Below are 14630 nucleotides of genomic sequence, written 5' to 3'. Positions count from 1 at the left end.
CCACAATTAGGTAATTAAAATTATCTGTAATATGTAGATAACAGCATATTTTTGCTTTTAGTTCATTTTAGTTTACATTGTTGTTTTGTTTTCTTGTTGTTGTTTGTATTTGGTTCTGATTTTGGTGGCAGACTTAATTAGTAGGCAAAAAATGTCCTTCAAATGCTTTTAAATGGTCTGTAAAATACAGAAGCAATCAGAAGTAAGTTCACCTGAATGGGATTTTGTCAGAGGTGATCATAAACCTTTAAATGGAAGACTTTTGTGTTTACCATTGTAGATGACTGATAAAAATTTTGCATATAAAAATCAATAATCTAGTCCCTAGTCTATATTATTAGAAGCATAAGAGAAAGAGTCCATTTTTATATTGATTATAAAATATAACCATTTTTTCAAACAAAAACATAAAAATATAATAAACTTGCCCCTTAACATTAAATCTCTCTGATATTAAAAGGTTATTGTTCATTTTGAACAATGTGACTAAATAGTCACACACTATTTAATCCTGGAACAAGGAAATTTTTTGTAGATTTGATTGGTGCCAAAGGTCATGACTTTTGCATTATTACATTATACCTTTCTGAAATTCTCGCTTTTTTTTTAACCCATAAAATAAGAATGATTATGTGTTTTTGTGTATTTCATAATCTCTCTCTCTCTCTCTCTCTCTCTCTCTCTCTCTCTCTCTCTCTCTCTTTGTACCAGGGATTAAACCCAGGGCACTCAATCACTGAGCCATATTCCAAGCCCTTTCATTTTTTATTTTGAGCCAGGGACTGGATAATTTACAGGCTGACTTTGAATTTGTGATCCTCCTCTGTTAGCCTCTGAGCTACTGGATTACAGGCATGCTCCACCTCAACCAGTTTGTTCAGGAATTCTTAACCTCAGAACTACTGTTACAGTTCTTTAGTGTGAGTGGCTGTCCTGTGTATTGTGGATGTTTGGCTTCAACATCTGACCTCTACCCTCCAGATTTCAGTAACCATCTCACCTCTCCCTCCTTAATAACTTCAAATGATGCTGGGATTGAAAGAGCAAAACTTCCCCTAGTTAAGAGCCACTATTTTGGTGCAAATATTTAGCATAACATAGTACCTGAGATATCTATAGTAGGATTAGTACATATTATTACATTTGCATTATATAGTTAACACTTATACAAATGTTAATAAAATTTGTAATATTTATATTACTTAATACAAATCTTTAACATTTTAAATAGTACATAACTTTTGTCTTCAGAAGTAATTTTTAACTTCTTTTTTCTTTTAATAAAGTAACTTTTTCTTAATTACTGTCACTTTTGTGAAATTAATCATTATAATAAATCTAATTCTCAAAGCAAAAACTGTAGCATCTGGCATAGTAATTAGTAAGTAAATAGTGATTTGTCACATTTGCATCAAGTATATTAAGAGAAATAACTGTATTGCATTTCTTTGTAGGCTTTAGGGATTCTGAGATAACTGATTACATTATTTTAAATTTAAACTATATAACAGATGGATACTGTGATGAGCTGTCTACATCATCATTTAGATCAAAATTATTGATCTCCCTAGTGGTCAAGAATGTTCTGTTTCATGGCCCCCATTTGAGATCTTCTTCGGGAACTACTCTGTTAATGGAAGTTCCTTACCCAATTGGATGCTCCTTCCCTGGAGATAGTGTATATTTGATACCTTAATTATCAAATATACATTAATTAGGCTGGAATGCAAAGGCATGACACCCTGTCCTCAATTCAGGACAACTCTGAAGGGTCACTGCAGCTTCAGAACTCTTCATGGGATCAACCGGTTCCTCTGAGGCAACTTCATCATGGTTTAGCTCCTTCTGCCCAATCCTGCTTCCCTCATTCTTTTATAATATTTAAATGAGAAAACTTCTCTAGGAAAAAAAAAAAAAAAAAAGCAACTCTTCCAGGACGGACATTGAGAGAACCAGGAGGAAGGAGAGAAAATGGTGTCCACGGATTACAGTACCTACAGCCAAGCTGCAGCCCAGCAGGGCTACAGTGCTTACACTGCCCAGCCAACTCAAGGATATGCACAGACCACCAAGGCATATGGGCAACAAAGCTATGGAACTTATGGACAGCCTACTGATGTCAGCTATACCCAGGCTCAGACCACTGCCACCTATGGGCAGAACACATATGCAACTTCTTATAGACAGCCTCCCACTGGTTATACTACCCCAACTGCCCCTCAAGCATACAGCCAGCCCGTCCAGGGGTACAGCACTGGTGCTTATGACACCACCACCGCTACTGTCACCACCACCCAGGCCCCCTATGCATCCCAGTCTGCATATGGGACTCAGCCTGCTTACCCTGGCTATGGGCAACAGCCAGCAGCCACTGCACCTGCAAGACCGCAGAATGGTAACAAGCCCGCTGAGACTAGTCAACCAAGGTCTAGCACAGGGGGTTATAACCAGCCCAGCCTAGGATACAGACAGAGTAACTACAGTTATCCCCAGGTTCCTAGGAGTACCCCATGAGCCAGTTACCATGCCTCCATCCTATCCTCCTACCAGCAATTCCTCTACCCGACTAGTTATGATAAGAGCAGTTACTCTCAACAGAACACCTATGGGCAACCGAGCAGCTATGGACAGCAGAATAGCTATGGTCAACAAAGCATCTATGGGCAGCAGCCTCTCACTAGTTACCCACCCCCCAGACTGGATCCTACAGCCAGGCTCCAAGTCAATATTGCCAACAGAGCAGCAGCTATGGGCAGCAGAGTTCATTCCGACAGGACCACCCCAGTTGCATGGGTGTTTATGGGCAGGAGTCTGGAGGATTTTCCGGAGCAGGAGAGAATCCCCTGAGACAGAGGAGGCTTTCCTCCACCAGTGGCCCTGATACTGGGGCAGGAGAAGAGGGGGATTTGATCGTGGAGGCATGAGCAGAGGTGGGTAGGAAGGAAGACGCGGTGGAATGGGCAGCGCTGGAGAGCGAGGTGGCTTCATTAAGCCTGGTGGACCCATGGATGAAAGACCAGACCTTGATCTAGACCCTCCAGTAGATCCCAATGAAGACTCCTTGCAGTTTATGTGCAAGGATTAAATGACAATGTGACTCTTGATGATCTGGCAGATTTCTTTAAGCAGTGTGGGGTTGTTAAGATGAATAAGAGAACTGGGCAACCCATGATCCACATCTACCTGGACAAGGAAACAGGAAAGCCCAAAGGCAATGCCACAGTGTCCTATGAAGACCCGCCAACTGCCAAGGCTGCTGTGGAGTGGTTTGAAGGAAAAGATTTTCAAGGAAGCAAACTAAAAGGCACTCTTGCTTGAAAGAAGCCTCCAATGAACAGCATGCGGGGTGGCAGGCCAACCTGTGAGGGCAGAGGGATGCCACCACCACTCCTTGGAGGTCCAGGTGGCTCAGGAGGTCCTGGGAGACCCATGGGTCACATGGGAGGCCCTAGAGGAGACAGAGGAGGTTTTCCCCCAAGAGAGCCACGGGGTTCCCGAGGGAATCCCTCTGGAGGAGGAAACGTCCAGCACCGAGCTGGGGACTGGCAATGTCCCAATCCAGGTTGTGGAAACCAGAACTTCGCCTGGAGAACAGAATGCAACCAGGTAAGGCCCCGAAGCCTGAGGGCTTTCTCCCACCACCCTTCCCACCCCCGGGTGGTGACAGTGGAAGAGGTGGCCCTGGTGGCATGCGGGGAGGAAGAGGTGGCCTCATGGACCGCGGTGGTCCTGGAGGAATGTTCAGAGGTGGCCGTGGCATGGACAGAGGTGGCTTTGGCGGAGGAAAACGAGGTGGTCCAGGTGGTCCCCTGGACGTTTGATGGAGCAGATGGGAGGAAGAAGAGGTGGACGTAGAGGACCTGGAAAAATGGATAAAGGCGAGCACCGTCAGGAACGCAGAGATAGGCCCTACTAGACACAGACCCCGCAGAGCTGCATTGACTACCAGATTTATTTTTTAAACCAGAAAATGTTTTAAATTTATAATTCCATATTTATAATGTTGGGCACAACATTATGATTATTCCTTGTCTGTACTTGAGTATTTTTCACCATTTGTGAAGAAACATTAAAACAAGTTAAATGGTAGTGTGCTGAATTTTTTTTCCTTCTTTTAAAAATGGATGTTTGACTAAGATTTAACAATGGGAACCCCTGTGAGCATGCTCAGTATCAATGTGGAGAATCAAGAGGGCCTCTAATTGTAATAATGTTCATGGTTGTGATTTTTTTAAAATAAAATTCCAAATGTTTATTAAAAAACAAAACAAACAAAAAAACTCTTCCACACAAGTATTCATGTCAGAATTTGATTCCCAGGAACCAAATGTGAGGCAACTTGTACCAGGAATATTCTTAAAAAGCAGGCTCAACAATGGCATTTTGGAGCTACGAGAACCCTATCACTGATAGGAGCTGGTATGTTGGCACTCCCAGCACACTTTAATGGTGAAACTGCTAAAATGTCAACTTGTAACAAACTAGGATGAGATGTGAATGGAAGATATTGGCCTTGACAATCTCACACAGCTCTTAGAAAAAGTGAAGTCAATGGCCCACTTTAAATGAAGAGTACTTACCAGAACTACAAAGTAAGGTAGTTGAAGAATGAAAAAGTTTATAGAAGTGAAGATGATAGCAGGCCAGAAAAATATAGGAGTCACCTTTGTTGTGTGGAAGAACTTGGAAAAGATTCCTTCATCTCAGCATTAAGGAAAGAGCAGGCAAGAGATCCCTGATATCATTAGGAGCCTCTCCTTCTGAGGTCAATGCTGATAGTAGGACTAGGTCTCAGACAGCAATGAAGATGTTAAGAGAATAAAATAATAGAAATTTTATAAATGTGTGAATATTGTTTAAAGTAAAATAAAATTATAGAAATCTGGTTGGAAACTTGTCAGAAGAAAAGTGGATGCAGTTTAACCAGTGGAATAAAGGGGCCTGACCCACAGAGACTTTATAGACAAATAAAACAGCATGGTATACTTAGATGCAATACATTCAATAAGAAATCAAAATAGTTAGAAATATATCAAGGATGAAAGCTCTAAGGCAGAGGGTCAACCATTCTAGTAAAAAGGTCATTACACAAACCCTTGCCAAGTTTCTGGACTTGATCCAGGGTTCAGATCTAAAACCCACAAATCAAAGGAAATCCATGTTGTGCCAAGTCTTTGTTAAATCTCACAATGACTATTTATCCTAAACCAGTTTTTAGATTCGCTGAGATTTTCTATATAGGCAATCAGAGATGTTTTCATTTCTTCCCACTCACTATTTACTTATTTTTTCTTATTTTACTGTATCGATGAGAGCAGTAAAGGTAGCAAAAGCAGACATTCTGCTCTATTCCTGCTCTCAGGGGAAGGTTTTCAGTCTTTCACCCTCAGCTAAGATGTTGGCTGCATGTATTTGTGCAGATGTTATTTTTCAAGCTTAGGGAGTTTCTTTCTGTTTTTAGGTTTTCCCAAGAGCTTCTATCATGAATAAATGTTAAATCAGATATCCAAGTACAAAAAAAATGATCAATACCTTGCACATAAAAGAAAAATAAATCAAAATAGATGGTACAGATGATAGGCTTAAATTTAAACCTAATATTACACTACTTCAAGAGTAAAACAGTAAAAATATTTGTGACTCTGGGTTAGGCAAATATTTCAAAGATAAAACAATTAGAAGCAGGATACATAAAAATAAAAGCTGATGAATCTTCATCAAAGTTAAGAATTTCTATTCTTAGGCACCATTTAAGAGGAGAAAAATATAAGCCATTATCTAGAAAAAAATACTTCAAATTGTATCTGCTAAAGTATTTATATTCAAAAATATTAAGAACATTCAGGCCTTCTCACCAAGATGGTGCTGAAGGCTAAGAAGGAAGCTCCTGCCCCTCCCTAAGCTGAAGCCAAAGCAAAAGCTTTGAAGGCAAAGAAGGCAGTGTTGAAGAATGTCCACAGTCAGAAAAAGAAGAAGATCCACACGTCACCTACCTTCGGATGACCCAAGACTCTGGAGGCAGCCCAAATATCCTCAGAAGAGCACCCTCAGAAGAAACAAGCTTGACCACTATGCCATCATCAAATTCCCTCTGACCACTGAGTTAGCCATGAAGAAGATTGAAGACAACACACTTGTGTTTATTGTGGATGGCAAGGCCAACAAACACCAGATCAAACAAGCTGTAAAGAAGCTCTATGGCATTGATGTGGCCAAGGTTAACACCCTGATCAGGCCTGATGGAGAGAAAAAGGCATATATGTTCGACTGGCTCCTGAATATGATGTTTTGGATGTTGCCAACAAAATTGGGATCATCTAAACAGAGTCCAGCTGTCTAATTCTAAAAATACTTTTTTTTTCCAACATAAAAAAAGAACACTCAGAATACATTAAAACTAAAATAACTCAGTAATAAAATGCACAAAAGATTTGAATACACAATTTAGTAAATAAGATATATGGATGAGACAAAAGCATACGAGAAGATGCTTGACATTATAAGTCATTAGGTAAATACAAATTTAAACCATGAAAGGGTTGGAGGTGTAATTCAGTGGTAAATGGCTTGTCTAGTTCAATTCCAAGGTTCACAAAACAAAAACCCAAAAAGATCAAATAGAAGAAACACAAAACATGAAATACATTGTATAAGTATTAGAATAGTTAAGGTTAAGAATATTGACAGTACTATGGTTTTGGGTTGTGGCTCAGCGGTAGAGTGCTCACCTAGCATGTGCAAGGCCCTGGGTTAGATCCTCAGCACCACATAAAAATAAATAAAGGTATTGTGTCCAACTACAATTAAAATAAATAAATTAATTAAGATTTTTAAAAAAATAATATTGACAATACTAAATATACTGAATATATATAATAAATATATATATATTGAATAAAGTATAACATTTTCATATACTGTGGGCATGAATATAAAATACCACAGCCACTTTAGTGAAACAACTTGGTATTTTTTTTTTTTATAATTACCAAAAAGTTACCATATGACTCAGTAATCTAGATCACAGGTATTTACCCAAGTGAAAAGCCAATCTATATTCACTCAAAGTCTTGGAAGAATTTGAGACATGATAGAACCGTTCTTCATTGGGTAGAAATCTGCCGCAACAGGTCAGATAGAATAAAATACATTGCATCTAAATCATAACTTAGTTTAAAAATTTAAACTGCATCTCTGAAACCAAAAGTAACAATTGATTGAAAGATTCTTAAATTATTGGGAGTAAATCATCTATATAGATTAAAATATTATGACATTCGTTCAAGAATCTGCCATTTGCAAGAAAAACATTTTTTGAAGATTGTATTATTTTAGTAGGGCTACAGGAACAAAACAGACTGAGTGGCTTAAATAACAGAAAATTATATTTTCTCAAAGTCTGGAGTGGAGAGGTCCTAGGTCCAGACGTCAGTGTGTTGCTTCTCTGAGGTAGGTCTACCTGGCTTACACATAACCACCTTTTCTGTGTTTGTGCACATTGTCTTCCCTCTGCACATTTATGTGTCCAAGTTTCCTCTTTATATAAGGACTTTTGTCTTTTACCCCCACCCCAATGACCTTTCTTTAACACAGTTACTTTTTTAAAGATCCTATTTCCAAATGTAGTCAAATTCTGAAGTACTGGGGATGAGGATTTCAACATGCAAAATAATATCAAATAATGATTAAAACTCATGTGGGTTAAATTTTACTTTATTAATTCCTGATATCCAAATATACTAATTTAAATACCAATTCAAGTGACTACTGTTCTTCACATGATGATGGTTTCATATTCAAGTGTCTTCCAAGTCCCTCCCTCCCCCTGGATATGAAGGTAAATGACAGTGCAACAAATATTTGCAATGTTATTATTGGGACTCCAATCTACCCCATCATCAAAACTTCCCTCTTCCCAGCAGTATCGAGGCTGAGGCAGGAGGATCATGAGTTCATAGCCAGCCTCCACAACTTAGCAAGACCCTGAACAGTTTAGTGAGACTCTGTCTCTAAACAAATTATTGAAAAGGTCTGGGGGATGTTGTGCAGTGGTTAAGTACCCTTGGTTCAATCCTGGTATCAAAAAAACTCTGCCAAAAAACCAAACAACAACAACAACAACAACAACAAAATCCCAACAACTTTCCTCTTCTTGAGAGAACCTAATGGGCTCATATTTTATCACAAGTCACTTGGAATTTGTTGTTCTGGTGTCTTTCTATTTAATCATCAATTTGCCAGGTGATGAGCCAGTGCTATTAAAGAAGGGAAAACATCATTGGCTACTATTATGAAAAACAAACAAGGAGATTGCTCCTTCACTTAGGATTTCACCTCTTTTACCATGGTTTTCATGCCATGCACAGGCCCAGATTCTATTACCTGTGATCATGTATACTGGTACTCAGCCTATTCCTTTAGAAATAAGAAAACAGGAAATTTTGTATATTTAATGTTTAACAAGAAGATAATTGTATTGCTTTAAAGTTTATGTGCTTAATGGAAGATTTTGTTTTGGTGTCAGAATTTTTTTTTTACACAATAGGTACATATACTTCATGGTATTATTACTTGTTCTTGCTCACACAAGGGAAATGGGATTCAGGACATATTAGGTTAATGCTGTGACTGATATTTTGTGCACATTGCACACAAAGGGATGTATGCACTTCCATCCATCTCACACTATATTCTTTTCTCATAATCAAATAATTGAAGCAATTTTCAGGTATAATAAAATTTTCTACTAATATTTGTCAAGAACTCCTCCATTCAATTCAATTTAACTACAGATTGTTACTTCACTCATCCCTTAGATATGCAACCAATTTCTCTTTATAGCCTCCATATCAGTCTGGAAATAAAAGTGTAAACTAGCGCCATAGGCAATTGATCAGCCAAATAAATTATTTCTCAAGCTGAATGCAAGCATTTTCATAAAGAGAGCAACATTTACAAAAGAAATTGTGGATGATGGACTCCAGAGGAAAATTTCTAATTCACTATTGAGCTATTCAGTGAATAATCTTTTTCAAAGTTTGATAATATCCATTGGTATAGAGGCCCATTCCCTAAGGAAAAATCACAAATAATTTAAAAAATTAAAAAAAAATGTTTTCTTTCTTTTCTTTGTGTATGATATTGCTTAATGCATCATCTAAATCAGATTTACTCTATTGTGGTGCTCTTGCTATTTTGGGCAAGATAGATCTTTGTCAATGCACATGGTGCTTTCCTATGCATTGCAAGTGTTTGCTAACATCCTTAGTCTCTATCCTCTATTTTCCAGAAGGAAATACCCTTTCCCAAGCTGCAAAATACTAGGATAGTGCTGACATTGCAAAATGTCCTCTTAGGGACAAAATTTACCCTAATTGAAAACAACTGATCTAACAACTGATCTGCCCATTTCCGCTCCTGTGATTCCAGGGTGTTTATTTTTAACCCCAGGCACCACAATCAAACATTTTCTGGAAGTCTGGCATTTATGAATGCTGAAATTGCAATGGACTTCATGTTAAGTAACATAAGTGGTCATTGAAGTAAGTAGCCATTATTAGGAAGAGAATCTATGAGAAAATCATGAATTATTTCAATTAGTAGAAAGGAGACACTTGAACTAAAAATTTGTCTTTTCCATGTAGATTTGGGAGTTAAGAATAAATGGAGATTATAGTGAGAAAGATTGAAACTGAATAGAAGAGGAAATTAAATAATAATAATTTACTAACATGATACTTTAATTTTTATTATTTTAGGTAGTACTGAATTTTTTATATCTATTCATCATATATTATCTTATCAATTCTGGTTACTCATACAATTTACTATTGTTTTTATATTTTCTTTTATTTGGTACTAGAGATTGAACCTTTACCACTATGTTACAACCCAAGATCTTTTTTATTTTCAGACAAGGTCTCACTAAGTTGTTCAGGCTGGCCTCAAACTTTTGATCCTTCTGCCTCAGTATTACCAGTCACTGAAATAACAGGTGTGTACCACCATACCAGGCTGTTTTCTTAATTAGTAGAGGCTTTTGCTATATACATTACATATATTTTATATGCACCCACACACATTCACACACACACACATACATCACTTTATTTTGGATATTTTTGATATAGAGTCTTTAATAAAAAAGAAAACAAATCATGTCCTTCCAGCCATCAATTTATTGCTGTTGTTTTTCTGCTACTTTTTGGTCTAGAAGTTCTTTCCTATAATAAAAAAAATCACCTGTATAATTCCTGAATCTGTTTGCCTTTCATTTATGCAGTAAGTTTGTTATTATATCCATAAGTTCCAAAGGACTCCTAACACCATGCTATTGAGCCCTGGGGTGGGGGGAAGGAAAATAATCTGTTTACTGAGTGCCTACAACATAGCTGATATAGAGCTCTATGATTTTCAGATCATAGCATGTGTAACCTTATTTAGTGTGACATCATAGCAACAAGGTACAATTATTCTTGGTTTGTAGATGGGGATATTGAAACCTACAAAAGTATAATGGTTTTATCAGTGACATATAGTTGCTAAGTAGCAGAAATTTAGATCAGTTCTCTTTGACCTAAGGTTCATGTTCTTTAAATTATAACAACATTCTGTAAATGATAAGAGGCCTTTCTGACTCTTGGGTAAAAAAATGTTGTGTTCAAAATTGTACTTTAAGAAATTAACTTGCTAGTCACTGACATGGACCAAAGTTTTCACAAAAAAAAAAAAAAAAAAAAAAAAAAAGAGTCTGAAGGCTATTGAAACAGCCCAGGTCAAGGATAATAAAATCCTTAGATCTGAATGAAGGTGATAACTGGAAATTGAAGGAAAGAAATAGGAGAGATGTTTTGGAGGAAAAATTGACAGGACACGGTAATGAACTCAATTTTGGGGCAAGTAAGTACAAGTGTTAGAGATGATTAGGAATTTTCTGACAATTTGGCTTTGATAAAATGTGTAAGGAGTTTTTCAAATATGAAGGTTTTCTGAGGAAGATTGTTAGCTCAATTTTGAACATTGTCAAGTATCAAATGTAGGGGAAAGGCCTCCTGGTAGCAATTTAGAGTGTAAGATAATACCTTCAGCGAGTACCAAAAAACAAGAAAAAAGATTAGAATTGAATGTAGACATAGGGTCATCTATATTGATTTATAGAAACAAGGGTTAGAATTGAAATTACTAAACAGTAATGAGAAAAGAAAAAGAATTCTAGTCACCAAAAAATAAAGAAGTAAAGATTTAGAAAGGAATACAAAGAATTTTAATTTTTTAATTTTATTTTTTATTCTAATGTATTATATAGGACAGCAGAATGAATTACAATTCATATTACACATATAGAGCACATTTTTACATATCTCTGGTTGTATATGAAGTATATTCACACCATTCATGTCTTCATACATTTACTGAGGATAATGATGTCCATTTCATTCCTCCATACAAAGAATTTTTATAAAAAGAAAATAATCAGTTACAAACATTAGAATCATTTGTAAGCAACAGATGATACATTTGTTCAGTATTGTACCCATATGCCCTCATACTTACCAGATTTTTCCAAAGCTGCCCAAATTCCAACTCTAGTACCTGCACTGCCTGAAAACTTTCTCTGATCCCAGGAAGGTGCTGTGCTTGCTCATACCACAGGCTAGTGTCAGAGAATTTCTCTGTAATCCCAGTGGTCCTCAACCAATAGTTGAAATGACCTAGTATATGAATTGCCCCAGTTACTCTGCAGTTCCCCAGCTTGCTTGACCTTTAAGTTACTCTCAGGAGCAACATTACTAATAACAAAGGCTTTATTGATTAGACTTCTCTTTTATCATTGCCCTATTAGTGTTTCCTTGGATTACTAAGTACATTTGTGGTGCTCTTGAGCTCAAATCTGCCCCAAGGTCAGCTTTGTGATGAAAACAGAACTTAAAGAATGATAGCAGTTATTAGGAATAGAGAAGTCATTGTTGACTTTAAGGACAGCCCTCATAAATGAGGTTCAGGTAAACTGGACAATGAAAACCTAGAATGAGAGTGGGATGCGCCAAGTAATTTGAGAAAAGGATTTAATCTTTGGTCTAAGTAAAATAAAATGCTCTGTCTGGAGCAAAGTGAAGGGGACAATGAGGATCTGGAGAACAGTGCATGAAATTTGGAATAGTTGTTGTGAATAACTGGATAGTACACCAATTAGTGTTAAAGTATTTTAAGATCATGTCAAGTAATAAAAAAAAAGAGATATTTTTTCCCCAGTAAGATAGACCTGTGTAGGAATTATGGCTTTATCTTACTAAATGTGTAACTATGCAAGAGATATTTAATATATATCTCTGGCCCAATTTTCTATCTGTGTGAAATGGAATGATTAGCTTCCTCAATTGGGAATTCATGGATTAAACAAAGCAACATGTAGTGATAACACATGGCAAGTAATTAATAAAAGTGAGCTCTTATTTAATCTGAGAGAATCCAGTTGACATGAGTTCAAAATGGCACTTTTAAAAAAAAATCAGAATTCTTGTCTCTATTACAGAAATCTTGGGATAAGAAACAAATAATTGTTCCAAGTTCTTTCTTTCCCAGGGGTTCTAACACTTGTATGGGTCTTATTTTTGATAACCTACTATATTTGTCTCAGCATGCACTTAAAAAGGTAAAAAATAAAGGTTACTTAGCTTCAGCTTTGTGGATGTTTTCCATGGGTATTATTTTTCAAACTATGAATGATATCTGATTATTCTGGGAAAAATCAAACTTGACTTGAGTTTTAATTTTCAGCTTTTATTTATAGATCAAAACAGTGTACTAAATAGCAAGTTGAAAAGAATTGTTCAAGCACAAAACATTGTTGTATTCCCAAAGCAAGTAAAAACCTCTCATGAACCTTCTTGTTCTTAATACATATTCTAATTTTAAAAAATTTTCCTTCTTAATTATAGATTTGTTTTTTATATATTTGACATCATTTTTATTAATGCTCATTAAACATGGCACTACAGTAGAAAATGTTACTCTATTATTATTTCTACACTCCCTCCACAAAGATGTTTGAATTTTCCAAGTGCCATATGTTTTAAACAACATGGACATTATCAAATACTTTCAAAGTCTTGGGAATCAATTACTCACAGTAGATACTAGCAAAGGAGAAACAAAAAGTTTGAGTGTTAGTTTTGAATGTTTTGGCTCTTGCATAGGATTACTCTAGTGTTTTACTTGCAGAATGGAATCTTTCTATCTTTACAAATCCAGATTAAATTTCAATGCAGCACAAACTAAAAGGTTATCAGCAAAGCAAGCATTTCAATTTTGTTGAACTACACATAAAATTATTTTTGAAAATTATGCAAAAAAGACTCCTGTATTGGCAGTCATAATAGAATCTGTGCCTCCATACACTTGTGTTCTTTTAAAATTATTCAACATTGACTTTTGAAACTTACCATTTCATATGTTCTGTGTTGGACACAAAAGGCATAGAAATGAATAACTCACAGTGCCTTCCCTCAAGGATTTCATCATCCAAGGAGACTGTTATTCAGACCATTTCCCTTTTGTGCATATAAATTATAAAGGTGGGTATTCCTTAACCAGGAATTTACCAGCTTTTTGTTAAAAATTTTTTTCTTCCTCTGATTCTGTGATCTTAACAACTTTGGCACCAATCTACTAAATCTTCAAGGTGAGTAGGCCAGACTACTAAAATAAACTCTTAATTGGTATCTCCATTGAAATAATTTTAGACATTTTAAACGTCACAGTGTTTCTAAAACCTTCTCTTACCCAAGATTTTCCCACTACCTTCAACAATGTGCTCAGGGCCCAAAAGAAGGAATGGTCCTTTAATCATTTGATTCTTAACTCCTCTCATCCAGTACATCCACAAGCCTTTCAGTTCTGACTGCTTCTCCCACCTCTGCCATTTGCCTAGTCTGGACACTTTAACGTTCATCCTTAGTATTCTCTTAACTTCATGGCTTGCCTTTTTTCTCTCCTACCCTATAGTTCCAATGAACCCCCAAAGTAGCTTTTAAATCATTTAAATAGGTGGTGTCCCACAAAATGTGGTCATAGAGTATTAGCCACACCCTCTGATCATTCAGCCTTCTGAAACCCTTCCAGAGTCTTCTATCACACACAGAACAGTATTTTTAAGAAATCCTTGCCTCTTACTATCTATGACTTTGCCCATTTCTTAATCTCATCTTCTCTCACTCCTCTTGTGTTACTCTATCTATCTCCCTGGTTTTTCTTGTTCTTAAACATGTCTAATTTTAAAAATTCATTGATTTTTTTTTAATGCTGGGGTTTGAATCCAGGGGCACTCAACCACTGAGTCACATCCCCGGCCATTTTTTAAAAAATATTCTATTTAGAGTCAGAGTATGCTAAGTTGCTTAGAGCCTTGCTGAGGCTGGCTTTGAACTTGTGATCCTCATGCTTCAGCCTCCTCAGCTGCTAGGATTATAGGATCGTGCCACTGCGCCTGGCTTCACATGTGATTTTGAGAAATATATAATTTACCTCCATCTGCAGTTTTGCTGTCTATGGTTTTAGGTACAAGTAGTCAATCTGGTCCAAAAATATTAAATGAAAAATTCCAGAAATAAGCAATTCATAGGTTTTATATT

At 36.6% G+C, this 14630-nt stretch overlaps 1 protein-coding gene and 1 pseudogene across 1 annotated transcript; both read left to right on the top strand.

Annotated features, from left to right (window-relative positions):
- The first annotated feature begins 1971 nt into the window (after positions 1-1971).
- LOC113184629 (RNA-binding protein EWS-like) lies at positions 1972-3916 on the top strand (annotated as a pseudogene).
- Positions 3917-5859: 1943 nt separating this feature from the next.
- On the top strand, positions 5860-6321 carry LOC113184657 (large ribosomal subunit protein uL23). Its single transcript, XM_026391467.2, is given in 3 exon segments — positions 5860-6014; positions 6016-6256; positions 6259-6321. Coding segments are annotated over 3 exon segments (459 nt in total).
- Positions 6322-14630: the final 8309 nt, after the last annotated feature.

Source organism: Urocitellus parryii, chromosome 5, assembly GCF_045843805.1.
Source record: "Urocitellus parryii isolate mUroPar1 chromosome 5, mUroPar1.hap1, whole genome shotgun sequence".
In the NCBI taxonomy this organism is placed as follows: Eukaryota; Metazoa; Chordata; class Mammalia; order Rodentia; family Sciuridae; genus Urocitellus; species Urocitellus parryii.
This window is presented reverse-complemented; position numbering and strand designations above follow the sequence as displayed.